Source organism: Haliotis rubra, unplaced genomic scaffold (assembly GCF_003918875.1).
Source record: "Haliotis rubra isolate DU_JTF1 unplaced genomic scaffold, ASM391887v1 Scf20, whole genome shotgun sequence".
Taxonomy (NCBI): Eukaryota; Metazoa; Mollusca; class Gastropoda; order Lepetellida; family Haliotidae; genus Haliotis; species Haliotis rubra.
Genome location: NW_025766003.1, coordinates 1,886,367 through 1,906,164, shown reverse-complemented (window position 1 = coordinate 1,906,164; position 19,798 = coordinate 1,886,367). Strand labels below are relative to the sequence as shown.

The 19,798-nt window shown below is 40.0% G+C and overlaps 1 protein-coding gene across 1 annotated transcript in view; it reads right to left on the bottom strand.

The window, feature by feature from the left end:
• The window catches only part of LOC124275518 (papilin-like), a 76,040-nt gene that overhangs the window by 41,920 nt on the left and 14,322 nt on the right, over positions 1 to 19,798 (bottom strand). Inside the window, exons 8-18 of the mRNA XM_046711097.1 lie at positions 17,473 to 17,494; positions 14,768 to 14,929; positions 14,421 to 14,475; positions 14,155 to 14,240; positions 13,652 to 13,813; positions 12,159 to 12,316; positions 3,879 to 3,969; positions 2,052 to 2,213; positions 1,718 to 1,780; positions 1,460 to 1,621; positions 959 to 1,120 (exon numbers count right to left, since the gene is read on the bottom strand). Coding sequence (XP_046567053.1) covers positions 959 to 1,120; positions 1,460 to 1,621; positions 1,718 to 1,780; positions 2,052 to 2,213; positions 3,879 to 3,969; positions 12,159 to 12,316; positions 13,652 to 13,813; positions 14,155 to 14,240; positions 14,421 to 14,475; positions 14,768 to 14,929; positions 17,473 to 17,494 — 1,285 coding nt within the window. The remainder of the gene's footprint in view (positions 1 to 958; positions 1,121 to 1,459; positions 1,622 to 1,717; positions 1,781 to 2,051; positions 2,214 to 3,878; positions 3,970 to 12,158; positions 12,317 to 13,651; positions 13,814 to 14,154; positions 14,241 to 14,420; positions 14,476 to 14,767; positions 14,930 to 17,472; positions 17,495 to 19,798) is intronic.

Here is a 19,798-nt window from a genome sequence, read left to right as displayed (position 1 = left end):
AAGTCATGTGAATCCTACCCCATCAAAGAAATTCACCCATCCCTGTACTGACTCCAAATCCTACTCGTTTCCATGGAAACGAATGCTACTGCCGGCCCAGCGTCTACAGATAAGAGCGTGTGGTTTCGCACAGTGATTACTAAGACGGTATTACTCAGGGCTCTGCACTCACAGTACTGTTACTGAACACGGCTCTCGAACCGATTCTAGGAAACCACAGTCGGCCTTTCGCTACATTCCAGGAAAAGCTAATTGGTGCTACTAAAATGGAATGGATTTTCCGATTCCGCAATTCGAAGTTATGCACTTAACTAGTACAAGTTAAGCATTGAACTACTACTACAAGTGTGCTCTATTACGTGTAAAATTGTTGTGAAGTGTGCAGTTTAATAACGTTTTTGATCAGTAAAAAGACAGAATGTGCGTAAATCAGAGGTTTATAGGAAACTCTATTCCGCATTAACTATTAAGTAAAGCGGGACAATTACATTGTATTTTGAATTACCCACATGGTCACGTGGCTCTTAATTTGCTACAGCTATGTTCATTGGTCATTAGAATTGCCAAATTACAATGAGACTAAGTATCATTGGCTGAAAGTTCATTTTGAATAATCCAAATGTATAGATGGAGTGAAATTTCACCTGAGAGACAAATTCAGCCTGGTTAAAAAGTTGGAAAAGTTTGCGCCCCCAAACAAAACATGGAATATACAATTTGGGTAAATAGAACTGTTAATGCTCGTTGTCCTGGAACCGTGGTCACCATGGTCCACAACAGAACCTTGCACTCAAATGAGTAGGGCATTAACTGTGATCTGGCTTATGAAGAGAAGACATCACAAGGGACACATCTTCCGTGCCACACATGACTGATGTATGTATATAATATGTAAGAGACATTTGGTAGATCATGATTATACGTAGACGCACTGTAGCATGCATTCTGTATATAGTACCTGGGTTGCAGGTTTCCTCACATTCAGCGACGGTCTTGAAGTTATTGGCGTTGCCATCACAGCCGCCATAGAAGAACTCCTCACACTTTTGGGAATCAGTGTTGTAGAAGAACCTACGTAACCGCGCCCTGCAGCGTCCGACTTTCGGTTTAAGTTCGCAAACTGAATGATATAGAAACAGGTGGCTTTCAACATTTGTTCAAATGGATCTGTTCAGTGTTGTTATGCTACATTCACTGACAGCTGATCTCTGCAACACATTCTAGTGCACATATCAGCAGTAGATGATCAGTGTAATCTACCTTAGTACAACGCCTGCCAACACTTGGAGAGACAGATAACGCAGTATGACTATCTTCTGTGCCACACATACCTCTTGTAAACAAATATACAAAGAAATAAAACACGTTTTTTAGTTTGTGACAGAAATTTGGTACATCACACACCCAAACAATTTAATGAACATTTAAGGCATTGTAGCATATATCATGTGTATATTACCTGGGACACACGTATTTTCACACTCAGCGATGGTCTTGAAGTTGTTGGCGTTGCCACCACAGCCACCGTAGGTGAACGTCTTACACTTTTTGGTGTCGGGGTCGTAGAAATACCGACGGAAGGCCGCCCTGCAGCGTCCGGTTACTGGTTTAAGTTTGCAGACTGTAAGAAGTAGAAATGGAGATGTAGAGTCTTATGCATTGATCTCTTCAAGATTGGTATCATGGAAACACCAGCATCAATTTCCATCAAGACCTCATGAGTACTCTTTGGTAAGCTCATGCGCCCTGCAGCGTCCGACTTCAAGTTTAAGTTTGCAAACTGAAGAAGGTAACAAAAGGCTTTCACAATATGTTTGAATGGATCCGTAAGACGGTAACTCGACCTCCATAACACACTACCTGGAACATATTTTAGCAGTACATGGACACTGTACTCTTCCATATCACAATACTTGGCAACATCATATGAGAAACATAATGTAGTGTGTCCACCTTCTGTGTCACATAAGGTAGTCATTACATATATGGCAAACCCAAACATAATTGAATGATTGTTTAACGCAGTGTAGCATGTATTCTGTATTTATTACCTGGGACACAGGTATTCTCACACTCAGCGATGGTTTTGAAGTTGTTGGCGTTGCCGCCGCAGCCTCCATAGGTGAACTTCTTACAGGTTTCGCTCTCAGGGTCGTAGAAGAACCGACGGAAGGCCGCCTTGCATGGCCCTCGTTCTGGCTCAGGATTGCATTCTGGAACAAAGAGTGTGTTGGAGGAAGCAAGAGCCTAAGCACTTAATCTGACTTCCTTTATCGTATATCGACAATACTTGACCACTGCAAGATGGCCACTTGAAACACTCTTGTGTCCCCAAGCTGGAATCCCTCTGTGTGCAAGGTCCCTTGCCCCTTGTGCATTTCGGAAGAGCGATTCCTGATCTTGGCAAGGAGGTATTGGAAGTATTTATAGTACTATGACCTAAGAGAGTCACTATGTATGTCAGCTCCCGTTGCAGGAAGCGACCGGAGAGCTAAGGTGACCGAAACTCCCACACTACCACTGACGTAGAATTACATACTATTGCTTTGTAGAACGGGGCCATAACCCTAATAATGATGTGGATGAGGACATTACTTCACACACCACACTTCTGAATAGTACAGGGAACTACGTTTATATAGAATACGCTTATAACAAACTGAGGAATCAAACCGAAACATGAGTCTCATTAACCTATTCAGAAAATGACCTACTTTTCAGCCGATCCGAATTTTCTCGTATGAAAGTGAAAAGAGACACTACAAACAACTGACGCACAATGTGATTGATATAATATCAAGTCCGTACTAGACCGCCAAACTTTTCTAGCGGCAGAGCCTCGTTTTGAGATTTCCACGATTTCCAGATTTCCGTTTGTCAGTGCACGCTGTACGACAGAGCACGCTGCACGACGTGTTTGCAAGGATTAGAAGGAGCGTAGTGTTGCAATATACAAGTGGTTAGATGTATCAAATAATACTGATTAATATTTATGTATCCAGTTGAATGAACTGGTCTCAAACTTCGGGACTGGTTATTATACTAAGTTGCGCAATAGGACGGAACCCAGTCAGCAGGAAACGAGACTGTTGTGTAATCAATGTTTTGACTTGTAACGATTTAATGTTTGGTGCGAGGCACTTACTGAATATATCAATCGGAACGCCTGTAACGGACTACGGTTATAATGAACTGACATATATGTTCCATTTCAGTTCGATGTAACCGCAGTCTACTGTTCTAATATCACAAGGAGGAAAGTGAGTGAGTGAGTAAAATTATATTCACACCGGTGATATTTCAGCCATATCGTGACTAAATTCATATATTGATAATAGATAAAATCATATTATAAAAATCTGTCGACAAAGGACAGTAAATGACTAGATAATCACAGATAGAGAATTAAAACTAGCATGGAACTTTAAAATTAAACCTCTGTTATGGACAACACAGTATAAAAACGGGCTGGGGATCACTAGCAACTGCAGGAAGGTCACCATACTAAGGACCATGGTGGCTTACAGTACTTTTGCTACCTGCATGGACCCTCGCTGGATTTATATCATCCCTTCAGCTGCTGGCGATTGTAAGTCGAATTTACTCATAATTTAGAATCACAGGAATACTACGTTTACAAAATCTGTTTAAAAGTTTAAATTTATTTTGAATGTTTCGGGACTTACCTACCCTCTCAGGAGAACAATAATTTTTACACTACTTCAACCCCCTCCGAAGGTACAGCCACTAACAATCACAGTTGCCAATTCAAACTACCAGTTATAAAAATACATCTAGTACAAAGCAGGTTTATCAAAATTTCATATCATTTCCAGTAATAAAAACGATAAGAATAGCCATAACTCTGTTTCACTCACCTTCATGAGGAGATACCTGATGACTTTGTCCAACCAGGAGCATCGCAGAAGCTAGGCAGAGAACCACCTTCATTGTGGCTGACGTACACGCTTAACTAAACAGAACAGTTTGTTTGGCCTATCACTGAAACAAGACTATATACTTCCACCTCCACACGTAATTAGCCGAGTGCTTTTACTTGTTATTAAAAAGCCATCCCACAAATATTGAACAAATTTAAATTAGATATAGATTTCCTTTTGTACAATATTGAATATACTTCTCTGGTAAGGCTAAACGCCTTAGAAAACCGTTATGCATTAGTGATAACATTGTCCGATGCAATTTTCCACTCCATTACAAGCTTACCTTTCCGTGAACACCTGGTGTCTTGACTGTTTCAGAGCGACACAACCACATGCCTATGCTTGGTCAGAATCGCTTAAAGGACTGTGCACTTTTTGTACTGATTTCTCTTTATCTATAAATGAGAGTATTAAAGCGAGAATGGATTCCCCGTGGTTGTATTGAATATGACAGTGAAACAACTGCCTCTACATCAAATGTCAACATCATAACGTCAAGCGCTAACCAGCTGTTGAGACTGACGGAAATAACATTCATAACTGAGTCTATAATTACAGTTTCAATTATTAACTGAAATAGTGATGAGACCGGGTGTTCGCGAAAAAGTGCGAGTATCCTGCCCCACCGGTAGCACCCGTCATAAACACATGCAAAGTCTAGTCAACTGAAATAATTCGGGAACGTATGGTATAAGTCAAAATAGGGAATTGTTTCGGACACCATTTTTGTCACTGATGCCACAGGCCCCCACTGCGGGTCAGAAAATCGATAAACTAAGCCTTGATTTACTATCCAGGCCCCTACTATATAACAGTAGGGGGGCTGGATAGTAAACCAGGGCTTAAAGTACCGTCGGAAATGCTAGAAAAATGCTTTTGGACTTATATTTAAAATTCAGAGTTATTACAGTTACTTAAATAACAAATATCACTTCAAGAAACATCTACCTAATGTAGACCGAGGAATAAATTTTGAGACATGCTCTAAAGTGTGTTTTTACTGATGAAAATACAAAAAACTTAGAAAAATAAGGGGTAGTCGGACGTTATTTGATACAAACATTAATTGCCTGTGTTACGTCATCAGCATCCACGGTATCGACAGGTGAAATTGACACCTGAGCACACGCTCGGGCGAGGGGTCATCTCAATAGATGTTTTCTGCAAAATGTTGAATATGTGTACGTATAGTATACGTATTGGTTATGTAAGGGATCATTTGTGTATGTGTGTTTGTTTTGAAATAAACATACGAATTACTGTACATTGGAAAGAATCCTATCACATGTGTTATCTTATCGATTGATTGTAGAAATGTGCAACGTTTTATTAATGTTTTGCATGTCAACAGTATATTTCATTGCAAAAATATGGATGTAATTCGGTCAGTTTAATCTAGTTGTGAACATTGGCCAAAGATTGAACGAAGTCACTGGTGTAGCTTCTTTAGAATATATATATTCTTCTTGTCATAAAGTTTGTAGACCGCCCGTCTAAGCACTCCCTTGTCAAAGTTGTCAAGGATGGTTTTACGTCCCGGTTTTGCTTTTGAGACGGTCCCTGTCTTGTCTGATTTGTTTACAATATTGTAAACTTGTTGGTAAGACATACCAACAGCTCTACAAGTTCTGTAATAAACCCTTTCTAAACAAATGAAAGGTTTACATGAAAAAATCTAAAGTTGCTGTTTTGGTACCAAATTCTCTCCTGTTAACTGCCCTTTAAATGCATGGGAATGTTAAATCGATTGAAATAAAAATTAGGTACACTATAGGCGAGTTGATATATTGACAACATAGTACATTTATCACCTTTATAAAGATATTAAGGCTGAAAAGCATTTTTCTAGCATTTCCGACAGTACTTTAGTTTATCGATTTTCTGACCCGCAGTGGGGGCATGTGACTGATGCATCCAATATGGAAATTTCCACCACATGTCTACCATAAAATTCTTGAAAGTCTTGAATGTTGTAACCTTGATCAAACAACTTCTGAACAAGAGTGGCATAAAGCGCTTTGGAATCCTGAAAAAAGAGTTCGTTCGATTAGAAAATGTAGATGATCCCTATATCAACACAAACTCAACAAAAATGAGAATACCGTATATCCCCCAATCAATTATAAAGTTAAAATAGGTTATAACCCCAGCTGAAGAGTTTTGCTTGATAAATGCACTAAAGATCTACACACACCCGTCACTATCACTGTTGCATTGAAGAAGTACATCGTTCGTACAGTACAGTTATAAGTTATACGTTTAGTCTGAGTGAGTGAGTGAGTTGAGTTTTACGCCGCACTCAGCAATATTCCAGCTATATGGCGGCGGTCTGTAAATAATCGAGTCTAGACCAGTCAATCCAGTGATCAACAGCATGAACATCGATCTGCGCATTTGGGAACCGATGACATGTGTCAACCAAGTTAGCGAGCCTGTCCACCCAATCCCTTTAGTCGCCTCTTACGACAAGCATGGGTTACAGAAGGCACATTCTAACCCGGATCTTCACGGGTTGGTTTAGTCTAAACAACTGCAACCTTAAACAGGGAAATGAATTCTTCACAAATATCATAAAGCTGCGTTATGAAGGCTTAAAGTGGTTAACTCACTCAAGTAGTTATCTTATAATAGCTACTGGTTAGCATTGTTTCGACATTAGCATGTATAAACAATGCCACACAAACACGCTTATATATCCAGCCTCGTTCCGATGTCCACTGTGAAACGTACGGCTCTCAAGAATTGGGTAGGATATACACCAAGAACAAGTTGACATGGAAGAGCCCCAGAAACAACTCGTGGTCACAGATGCAGAAAAAAGAACACAGGAAAAAGCAGACATGTTTCCTCAAAGTGTGCAGTAATCAGTGAGTGAGTGAGATGACGACGCAAGTCAGCAATATTATTGCCATATCACGACAACATTTATAAGAGGCTAATTATCAAGAAATGTTTATCAACACAGTTATGTTTAAAACAACATGAACAACTGGTTCAATTGATTCCCTGTTTCACATCTTACACCATGTTTGTGGTATCCGATGGTATTTGTGTTTGCGGACGAATTACTTCAAACAAAAACAAAGTGAGCAATACAAATGAGTTGATTATTCAATCTGCTTCATGATATAGTTTATATTTTAAAACCGCAAATGATTATTATTTAACTAATGAAAAGTAAGAAGCCGTTAAATAAAAAACACAGGAAAAAAGAGGGATCGTTAAAATGGTTTAAAATTGAATAAAATCTTAATATGTCTTTATCCAATTTTTAAAATATATCGCTTTAACCATGCAGTCTATTTGCCCGCTGAATTGATCCATAAAATCTGTTTTGAACCAAAAGTGCACTAAGATAAATTTAGCAAGTACTGCGCGTCTTAAATTTAATTAGATATTATTGTGACCCGGGCATTCAATTATATAATGTTTCACTGTCTCGAGAGTATTTTCATCACACTCTGTATTAGTGACATTGCTGTATGCATTTAATCCACATTATCCAGTAATTATGACCTCCTCGCGTTTGGATTTTATATGAATAAATGTGTCAGCCATCAGTCCCAGCATCCCACAACTCTTGTTACTAATATGCAGTCAGTCTAAGTAAACTTAGGCTCAGTATTATTCGTTACACTGCTATACTGAGTCTAACAAAACCTAGTTGAAGGCCGCTTAAGCTAACATTTGAGCGACCTATGACCGTCCAATCAAACGCGAGACGGCCCAACGGATTTAACCAGGGAGACTATAAGACGCTTGTTGTAGATTACCCCTGATTTAACCAATCAGACAACGACTACTTGTTAGGGTTCGGCGGGACTTACAAAACGGTTTTTGGATTTTCTCTTTTCTGGTCGCTGACACTGATCTATCAACAAACGAAAATTCGCATAAAAGATATTTGACCTGCAGTATATACGCTTATGGGTTTCTAATGACATATGGTTAGTATTTGCTTATATTTTCGCAAGATGACATCCTTGAATATTGACAGAAACGGTATTTTCAGCGACTGTTTACTCATTGCGTGTATCCCTCGGAAGCAATCGTGCGGAAAATAGCATTCGGAATCGTTCGGGTTTTTTTAGGTAAAGGTTCAAACGGTATGTGCGAATGTTAACTTTCGCGATTTGGTAAGCTGTGTTCTGATTGGTCAATCCAAAAGGTTAGCTGACGCGACCTTCTACTAGGTTTTGTTAGACTCAGTATAGCAGTGTAACGAATAATACTGAGCCTAAGTTTACTTAGACTGAATATGCTTGGTTGGGTTCTGAATTCCGATAGCGTTTCTTCAGGATTTTGCAAGCCAGATTTTGCAAGTTGACTCTGCTGTCTCATTTCCTTCCAGCCCAACACAGTATCACATTACATGTATATAAATTCATCAATGTATCCAGCTTTAATATCTCATAAACAATGTCACTTCTTGAACTATTGATACCAGATGCGGGTGCCTTAACAGCTGCCATGGAGTTACTATAACTGCCTATTGATCACATTCATTTACAACCCGTAGGAAAATCTATGAGTACACCAGCAAATACTGAGAGATGGTCAGTTAGTCTGAATCCAATATGCCCCAGTATTTCGAACCAAGGCCGTGTGAAGTTGGCATACTGTTGACTTATAAAATCCTGAGACACAGCTTCTATAACACTTGAATCCATTCTTTTGTTTATGAGTGAGGGAGTTTAGGTTTACGCCGCTTTTAGCAATATTCCAGCAATATCACGGCGGGAGACTCCAGAAATGGGCTTCACACATTGTACCCATGTGGGGAATCGAACCCGGGTCTTCGGCGTGACGAGCGAACGCTTTAACCACTAGGTAGGCTACCCCCACCGCCCCTCTGTTGGTTATGGCTGAATTCAGATCATAACAAAGACCTGATTTCAGAAGCAGTCAAGGAGTATCTGAAGGAGCAGAGTAATCAACTGGATTGCATTCTAAAGCCATTGCTTAATGCTTAGTGGCAAGTTTCTGAATACTCAAACTAAAAGGGACCTTGCCACGTGACAGTCGCACACGACATACTCTACACAACTGTTCACAATTATAGATGAATTATAGATGGTTTTAGAATTTTCAATTCGAGAGAGTTGAGTTCACGACGAAGAAATAGAGTGATCTCTACACATCCAGAGCTGTAACTGGGGTAGTTACAAAGTCACCCGTGCATATTCCCAAAATCTTTGACTGAATGCGATCAAGTTTGGAAAGATGACATTTTCAGGCAGTCATAAATACATAGCAGTCATCGTCAAGCCTTGATAGCTACTCAGGTCTTTACCGAACTGTTTAAGTAAGACTGTGTAAGTAATGAGATGCCCAATCTGTAATCTGACCAAATCTCAACTTTGTTGTTATTTGTGTAACTGATGTATTTTCTCCCTTTCCTGTACATTCCGACTCCAGGACATAGTAACATATTCGTGAACTGTGATAAGGCATGTCTGACCTTAATACAACAGTTTTAGCTTTCACTACAAAAAACACACACACACACACACACACACACACACACACACACACACACACACACACACACACACACACACACACACACACACACACACACACACACACACACACACACGACTAATCAGTTTTCTAAATGACACACACGTGTGTGTGTGTGTATATATATATATATATATATATATACGCACAAAATGTCCAAAGTAGTACAGGTGTTCAGTCATAAATATTGCATAGATAAATAAAAACAGAATGCCGTTTATATATATACACACACACATGCTGTATACATCATGTTAGATTATATAAAGTTATATATGAACGGAAAATCTAGCATAACATATGTCGATAACATTTAAACATTGGGTTCAACTTTTCAAGATGGGTCAGGACACGTTCTGTATGAAATTTATTCAACTACATTTGCACGACTTGTACATTCCGACTCCCAAACCATGTTGATACCACCCGTCTCCGTTGTGGTAGATCTACTTTCAACACACACCCTGTATTCAGCTTTCACCAGACAATTCCCTGTATTCATCAAAACAGGTCACACGCTCTAGCGCTAAGCGCGGGCTATTTGAAACGACGGGTTCATGTGAGTTGTCAAGCGCGCTCAATTCAAACTGGGCTGACAGGTGCTGTCTGTCTACTCAGGGCATGGCGCTATACATAGCTTTATTCATTATACGTTGCTTTTGTTCCCTCGTCTCATATAAGAGTTTCTGTAAGAAAGCATGAACGCATTCAAATATCCACCTTTCATTAACCTTTCCTGACCTGTGACGTCATGCCTACATTAACAGGTTCATGAGTTATCCTGCATACATTATCGGATCACCCGGATCAACCAAAAGCAGGTTCCGCTCCCACCCTATTTGCTACTTGTCACCATGTGGATTGGGACATTGGTGGTCTGATGACGACTTAGTATAGTTACTCGTTTTATTGCCAGTCTGTGTACTCTCAATCTATGAGAAACATGCGCATGTGTGCGTCGGTGCGTGTGTGTATACGTGTTTGTGAGTGGGACTGATAGATACAATAGTGGGTTACATACTTACACACCCGTGAAGATCCGGGTTAGATTTTATCTTCAGCGTATATTTGTGAATGAGTCTACGTTTACACGCCAAAGCTGCACTGTGATTTCATATTGAAACCATAATAGGTGAGGTGAGGTGAAATTAGGTTTAACGTCGTACTTGAGAATATTTCGCTCATATGACGACGTGCATGCGCGTGTATGTGTATGTGCGGCTGCTTGTACTAGCCCAGACTGAAGCTGGTTTTATAGTGCTAGCCCAGTGAGATACCATGCCGCAGTGAAGCATGAATACCCCACTCAGACACATTATACTGACTCCGAGCCGACCAGTCCTTGTTGTACCCATGAATGCCGAGCGCCAGGCAGGGACCAACAAGTACCATATTTTAACGTCTTTTGGTAGGACGCGGTCGGGGATCGAACCCGCGACCTTCCGCTCTCCGGGCGGATGCTCTATCCACTACACCACGGAGGCGGTCTTGAAACCATAATAAACAGAATCCTGCAATTAGTTCAGCCGCAGTAATCCAACAGCATTCATAGTCAACTTGCTGACAAAATACGGGTTAGAACTGATCTTCAGTAACCCGAGATTGTCGTAAGAGGCGACTAACGAGATCGGGTGGTCAGACTCGCTGACTTGGTTGACACATGTCATCATATCCCAAATGCGTAGATTGATGTTCATGCTGTTGATCACTGGATTGTCTGGTCCAGAATCGTTTATTTACAGTCTAAGTAAACTTAAGCTCAGCATTATTCGTTACACTGCTATACTGAGTCTAACAAACCCTAGTTGCGTCAGCTAACCTTTCAGCGACCTATGACCGTCCAATCAAATGCGATAAAGCCAAACGGATTTAACCAATCAGACATCGACTACTTTTTTTGGGTTCGGCGGGACTTACAAAATTCCCCGGTCACTGACACTGATCTCTCAACAAACGAAAATCCGCATAAAACACAGATATTTGACCTGCAGTATATACGCTGAGGGCTTTCTGATGGCATGGCTACCATTAGCTAATATTTCCGCAAGCTGACATCCTTGAATATTGACAAAAACGCTATTTTCAGCGACTGTTTACTCACTGTAGTGGCGTGCTCCATTTGCCTCACTCGGAAGCAATCGTGCGGAAAATAGCATTCGGAATCGTTCGGGTGCAAACTTTTTCGAGGTAAAAGTTCAAAAAAATATGTGCGAATGTCAACTTTTGCGATTTTGTAAGCTGTGTTCTGATTGGTCAATTGAAAAGGTTAGCTGACGCGACCTTCTACTAGAGTTAGTTAGACTCAGTATAAGCAGTGTAACGAATAATACTGAGCCTAAGTTTACTTAGACTAGATTATTTAAAGATTGCCGCCATATAACTGAAATATTGCTGAGTGCGGTGTAAAACTAAACTCACTCACTCACTACATACTCACGTACATTACCTACATGTATTATACGCATTTCGGAAGCCTGACCAGTGTAGCAGTGAAGTTTATCATCTCTGTCTCTATTGCTATAATTACTACGTTTGTATCTGGGTAACATATCTTTGTTATGTGTTGGTTTCACATTTCATTTCTGGTTAACTGGTAGTTTGGAAATCGACCGTTTGTTACACGCCCTCTCTCTGATAAACAATACAGGAAAGCCCAATGGGATATCACGACTTTATTCAAGTATGAGATCAGAAGCATGTGTCTTCACACTCGGCTTTGGTCTTGAAGTTGTTGCCGTTGCCACCACAGCCACCGTAGGTGAACTCTTTACAAGTGTCGGTGTCAGGGTCGTAGAAAAACCGAGGGATCGCCGCTCTGCAACGTCCGACCTCTGGTTTAAGGTTGCAAACTGGATGAAGAAGAAACAAGAAGCGCCTTTTAAAAGGCAATGTTGAAGTCACCTGAGTAAATGTAGTGAGAAGGACGTGAGGTGATTTGGCGGGTGAAGCTGATTTCAAGAGCATCACGATGACCATACCTCCGTCTGTTAGAGATCGGTACTCGCATCGCAAATAAGGTACACTCGTCTCCAGTATATGACATTTCATATCAAAAGGTGTTTGTCATCTCTAACCATATCTGGAAATGAGGTACTTGTGACGGACGGTGGAAACATGTTCCTATATATAATAATTATTACTTTTATCTTATGTCGTATGGTATCGAATCATCAAAAAATGACATATTTTTTATATTTTTTTAAATGACATATTTTATTTTGAATATTTGCAAAAGTCATGTGAATCCTACCCCATCAAAGAAATTCACCCATCCCTGTACTGACTCCAAATCCTACTCGTTTCCATGGAAACGAATGCTACTGCCGGCCCAGCGTCTACAGATAAGAGCGTGTTGGTTCGCACAGTGATTACTAAGACGGTATTACTCAGGGCTCTGCACTCACGGTACTGTTACTGAACACGGCTCTCGAACCGATTCTAGGAAACCACAGTCGGCCTTTCGCTACATTCCAGGAAAAGCTAATGGGTGCTACTAAAATGGAATGGATTTTCCGATTCCGCAATTCGAAATTATGCACTTAACTAGTTCAAGTTATGCATTGAACTACTACAAGTGTGCTCTATTACGTGTAAAAATGTTTTGAAGTCAGTTTAAAAACGTTTTTGATCAGTAAAAAGACAGCATGTGCGTAAATCAGAGATTTGTAGGAAACTCTATTCCGCATTCACTATTAAGTAAAGCGGGACAATTACATTGTATTTCGAATTACCCACATGGTCAAGTGGCTCTTAATTTGCTACAGCTATGTTCATTGGTCATTAGAATTACCAAAATACAATGAGACTAAGTATCATTGGCTGAAAGTTCATTTTGAATAATACAAATGTATAGATGGGGTGAAATTTCACCGGAGAGACAAATTCAGCCTGGTTAAAAAGTTGGAAAAGTTTGCGCCCCCAAACAAAACATGGAATATACAATTTGGGTAAATAGAACTGTTAATGCTCGTTGTCCTGGAACCGTGGTCACCATGGTCCACAACAGAACCTTGCACTCAAATGAGTAGGGCATTAACTGTGATCTGGCTTATGAAGAGAAGACATCACAAGGGACACATCTTCCGTGCCACACATGACTGATGTATGTATATAATATGTAAGAGACATTTGGTAGATCATGATTTCACGTAGACGCACTGTAGCATGCATTCTGTATATAGTACCTGGGTTGCAGAATTCCTCACATTCAGCGACGGTCTTGAAGTTATTGGCGTTGCCATCACAGCCGCCATAGAAGAACTCCTCACACTTTTGGGAATCAGTGTTGTAAAAGAACCTACGTGTCCACGCCCTGCAGCGTCCGACTTTCGGTTTAAGTTCGCAAACTGAATAATGTAGAAACAGGTAGCTTTCAAAAAGTTGTTCAAATGGATCTGTTCAGTGTCGTTATGCTACATTCACTGACAGCTGATCTCTGCAACACATTCTAGTGCACATATCAGCAGTAGATGATCAGTGTAATCTACCTTAGCACAACGCCTGACAGCACTTGGAGAGACAGATAACGCAGTATGACCCTCTTCTGTACCACACATACCTCTTGTAAACAAATATACAAAGAAATAATAAAACGTTTTTTAGTTTGTGACAGAAATTTGGTACATCACACACCCAAACAATTTAATGAACACTTAAGGCATTGTAGCATATATCATGTGCATATTACCTGGGACACACGTATTTTCACACTCGGCTTTGGTCATGAATTTGTTGGCGTTGCCGCCGCAGCCACCGTAGGTGAACGTCTTACACCTTTCGCTGTCAGGGTCGTAGAAGAACCGAGGGAAGGCCGCCCTGCAGGGTCCGGTTACTGGTTTAAGTTTGCAGACTGTAAGAAGTAGAAATGGAGATGTAGAGTCTTATGCATTGATCTCTTCAAGATTGGTATCATGGAAACACCAGCATCAATTTCCATCAAGACCACATGAGTACTCTTTGGTAAGCCCATGCGCCCTGCAGCGTCCGACTTTAAGTTTAAGTTTGCAAACTGAAGAAGGTAACAAAAGGCTTTCACAATATGTTTGAATGGATCCGTAAGACGGTAACTCGACCTCCATAACACACTAGCTGGAACATATTTTAGCAGTACATGGACACTGTACTCTTCCATATCACAATACTTGGCAACATCATATGAGAAACATAATGTAGTGTGTCCACCTTCTGTGTCACATATCACTTATATAGGACTAAATAAGGTAGTCATTACATATATGGCAAACCCAAACATAATTGAATGATTGTGTAACGCAGTGTAGCATGTATTCTGTATTTATTACCTGGGACACAGGTCTTCTCACACTCAGCGATGGTTTCGAAGTTGTTGGCGTTGCCGCCGCAGCCTCCATAGGTGAACTTCTTACAGGTTTCGCTCTCAGGGTCGTAGAAGAACCGACCGAAGGTCGCCTTGCATGGCCCCCGTTCTGGCTCAAGATGGCATTCTGGAACAAAGTGAGTGAGTGAGTGAGTTTGCTGTTACGCCGCTTTTAGCAATATTCCAGCAGTATCACGGCGGGGGACACCAGAAATGAGTGGAACAAAGAGTGTGTTGGAGGAAACAAGAGCCTTAGCACTTAATCTGACTTCCTTTATCGTATATCGACAATACTTGACCACTGCAAGATGGCCACTTGAAACACTCTTGTGTCCCCAAGCTGGAATCCCTCTGTGTGCAAGGTCCCTTGCCCCTTGTGCATTTCGGAAGAGCGATTCCTGATCTTGGCAAGGAGGTATTGGAAGTATTTATAGTACTATGACCTAAGAGAGTCACTATGTATGTCAGCTCCCGTTGCAGGAAGCGACCGGAGAGCTAAGGTGACCGAAACTCCCACACTACCACTGACGTAGAATTACATAGAATTGGGCCATAACCCTAATAATGATGTGGATGAGGACATTACTTGACACACCACACATCTGAATACTACAGGGAACTACGTTTATATAGAACACGCTTATAACAAACTGGGGAATCAAACCGAAACATGAGTCTCATTAACCTATTCAGACAATGACCTACTTTTCAGTCGATCCGAATTTTCTCGTGTGAAAGTGAAAAGAGACATCACAAACAACTATGGTTACACTGAATTCCAATTCCTTGTTTCATTAGAAAATGGTATTTACAAGTTAATTTTAATTCAAAACTTTAATAACATCGTATTTCTATATTTTATGGCGAGGTGTAGGCAGCATGACCTTTACTAAGACGTCACAGACTGCAGCTGTTTGATGAGGTCGTACAATGATTCATCTGGCTCACTGGTTACACCTGTTACGTGTTTTTTGCGCTTATTCAGTGTAGTTTTGTAACGCACAATGTGATTGATATAATATCAAGTCCGTACTAGACCGCCAAACTTTTCTAGCGGCAGAGCCTCGTTTTGAGATTTCCACGATTTCCAGATTTCCGTTTGTCAGTGTACGCTCTACGACAGAGCACGCTGCACGACGTGTTTGCAAGGATAAGAAGGAGCATAGTGTTGCAATATACAAGTGGTTAGATGTATCAAATAATACTGATTAATATTTATGTATCCAGTTGAATGAACTGGTCTCAAACTTCGGGACTGGTTATTATACTAAGTTGCGCAATAGGACGGAACCCAGTCAGCAGGAAACGAGACTGTTGTGTAATCAATGTTTTGACTTGTAACGATTTAATGTTTGGTGCGAGGCACTTACTGAATATATCAATCGGAACGCCTGTAACGGACTACGGTTATAATGAACTGACATATATGTTCCATTTCAGTTCGATATAATCGCAGTCTACTGTTCTAATATCACCAGGAGGAAAGTGAGTGAGTGAGTAAAATTATATTCACACCGGTGATATTTCAGCCATATCGTGACTAAATTCATATATTGATAATAGATAAAGTCATATTATAAAAATCTGTCGACAAAGGACAGTAAATGACTAGATAATCACAGATAGAGAATTAAAACTAGCATGGAACTTTAAAATTAAACCTCTGTTATGGACAACACAGTATAAAAAACGGGTTGGGGATCACTAGCAACTGCAGGAAGATCACCAGGATTATTTAGGACCATGGACGCTTACAGTACTTTTACTACCTGCATGGACCCTCGCTGGATTTATATCATCCCTTCAGCTGCTGACGATTGTAAGTCGAATTTACTCATAATTTAGAATCACAGGAATACTACGTTTACAAAAAAATCTGTTTAAAAGTTTTAAATTTATTTTGAATGTTTCGGGACTTACTTACCCTCTCAGGAGAACAATACTTTCACACAAACCCCTTCGAAGGTACAGCCACTAACAATCTCAGCTGCCAATTCAAACTACCAGTTATAAAAACACATCTAGTACAAAGCAGGTTTATAAATATTTCATATCATTTCCAGTAATAAAAACGATAAGAATAGCCATAACTCTGTTTCACTCACCTTCATGAGGAGATACCTGATGACTTTGTCCAACCAGGAGCATCGCAGAAGCTAGGCAGAGAACCACCTTCATTGTGGCTGACGTACACGCTTAACTAAACAGAACAGTTTGTTTGGCCTATCACTGAAACAAGACTATATACTTCCACCTCCACACGTAATTAGCCGAGTGCTTTTACTTGTTATTAAAAGGCCATCCCACAAATATTGAACAAATTTAAATTAGATATAGATTTCCTTTTGTACAATATTGAATATACTTCTCTGGTAAGGCTAAACGCCTTAGAAAACCGTTATGCATTAGTGACATTGTTCGATGCAATTTTCCACTCCATTACAAGCTTACCTTTCCATGAACACCTGGTGTCATCACTGAGAGCGACACAACCACATGTCTATGCTTGGTCAGAATCGCTTAAAGGACTGTGCACTTTTTGTACTGATTGCCCTCTATCTATAAATGAGAGTATTAAAGCGAGAATGGATTCCCCGTGGTTGTATTGAATATGATAGTGAAACAACTGCCTCTACATCAAATGTCATCATCATAACGTCAAGCACTAACCACGCCCAGCCAGCTGTTGAGACTGACGGAAATAACATTCATAACTGAGTCTATAATTACAGTTTCAATTATTAACTGAAATAGTGATGAGACCGGGTGTTCGCGAAAAAGTGCGAGTATCCTGCCCCACCGGTAGCACCCGTCATAAACACATGCAAAGTCTAGTCAACTGAAATAATTCGGGAACGAATGGTATAAGTCAAAATAGGGAATTGTTTCGGACACCATTTTTGTCACTGATGCCACAGGCCCCCACTGCGGGTCAGAAAATCGATAAACTAAGCCTTGGTTTACTATCCAGGCCCCTACTATATAACAGTAGGGGGGCTGGATAGTAAACCAGGGCTTAAAGTACCGTCGGAAATGCTAGAAAAATGCTTTTGGACGTATATTTAAAATTCAGAGGTATTACAGTTACTTAAATAACAAATATCACTTCAAGAAACATCTACCTAATGTAGACCGAGGAATAAATTTTGAGACATGCTCTAAAGTGTGTTTTTACTGATGAAAATACAAAAAAACGTAGAAAAATAAGGGGTAGTCGGACGTTATTTGATACAAACATTAATTGCCTGTGTTACGTCATCAGCATCCACGGTATCGACAGGTGAAATTGACACCTGAGCACACGCTCGGGCGAGGGGTCATCTCAATAGATGTTTTCTGCAAAATGTTGAATATGTGTACGTATAGTATACGTATTGGTTATGTAAGGGATCATTTGTGTATGTGTGTTTGTTTTGAAATAAACATACGAATTACTGTACATTGGAAAGAATCCTATCACATGTGTTATCTTATCGATTGATTGTAGAAATGTGCAACGTTTTATAAATGTTTTGCATGTCAACAGTATATTTCATTGCAAAAATATGGATGTAATTCGGTCAGTTTAATCTAGTTGTGAACATTGGCCAAAGATTTAACGAAGTCACTGGTGTAGCTTCTTTAGAATATATATATTCTTCTTGTCATAAAGTTTGTAGACCGCCCGTCTAAGCACTCCCTTGTCAAAGTTTTCAAGGATGGTTTTACGTCCCGGTTTTGCTTTTGAGACGGTCCCTGTCTTGTCTGATTTGTTTACAATATTGTAAACTTGTTGGTAAGACATACCAACAGCTCTACAAGTTCTGTAATAAACCCTTTCTAAACAAATGAAAGGTTTACCTCTGTCTTTTTCAAGTAGTAAACACTTATAAACCGTTGCAACAATTGACTGCAAATCGTTGGCCATAGTGGACGCTGTGATAAAGATGTGCATGCATGACGGGAAACTTATTTATCAAGACTTAACATTTATATTAATATTTCTTCAATAAAGAAACGATAATTAAATAAAGTAACACAAACGTTCAACATTTATTTGTTTAGGAAATACGTTCATTCATATTTTTACACCACCTGTATTATTAGCAAAAATGTAAAGACTATTTCAGATTTCTGTTGTTGAACACTGAAAAAATCTAAAGTTGCTGTTTTGGTACCAAATTCTCTCCTGTAAACTGCCCTTTAAATGCATGGGAATGTTAAATCGATTGAAATAAAAATTAGGTACACTATAGGCGAGTTGATATATTGACAACATAGAACATTTATCACCTTTATAAAGATATTAAGGCTGAAAAGCATTTTTCTAGCATTTCCGACAGTACTTTAGTTTATCGATTTTCTGACCCGCAGTGGGGGCATGTGACTGATGCATCCAATATGGAAATTTCCACAACATGTCTACCATAAAATTCTTGAAAGTCTTGAATGTTGTAACCTTGATCAAACAACTTCTGAACAAGAGTGGCATAAAGCGCTTTGGAATCCTGAAAAAAAGAGTTCGTTCGATTAGAAAATGTAGATGATCCCTATATCAACACAAACTCAACAAAAATGAGAATACCGTATATCCCCCAATCAATTATAAAGTTAAAATAGGTTATAACCCCAGCTGAAGAGTTTTGCTTGATAAATGCACTGAAATCTACACACACCCGTCACTACCACTGTTGCATTGAAGAAGTACATCGTTCGTACAGTACAATTATAAGTTATACGTTTAGTCTGAGTGAGTGAGTGAGTGAGTGAGTTGAGTTTTACGCCGCACTCAGCAATATTCCAGCTATATGGCGGCGGTCTGTAAATAATCGAGTCTGGACCAGTCAATCCAGTGATCAACAGCATGAACATCGATCTGCGCATTTGGGAACCGATGACATGTGTCAACCAAGTCAGCGAGCCTGACCACCCAATCCCTTTAGTCGCCTCTTACGACAAGCATGGGTTAGTGAAGGCACATTCTAACCCGGATCTTCACGGGTTGGTTTAGTCTAAA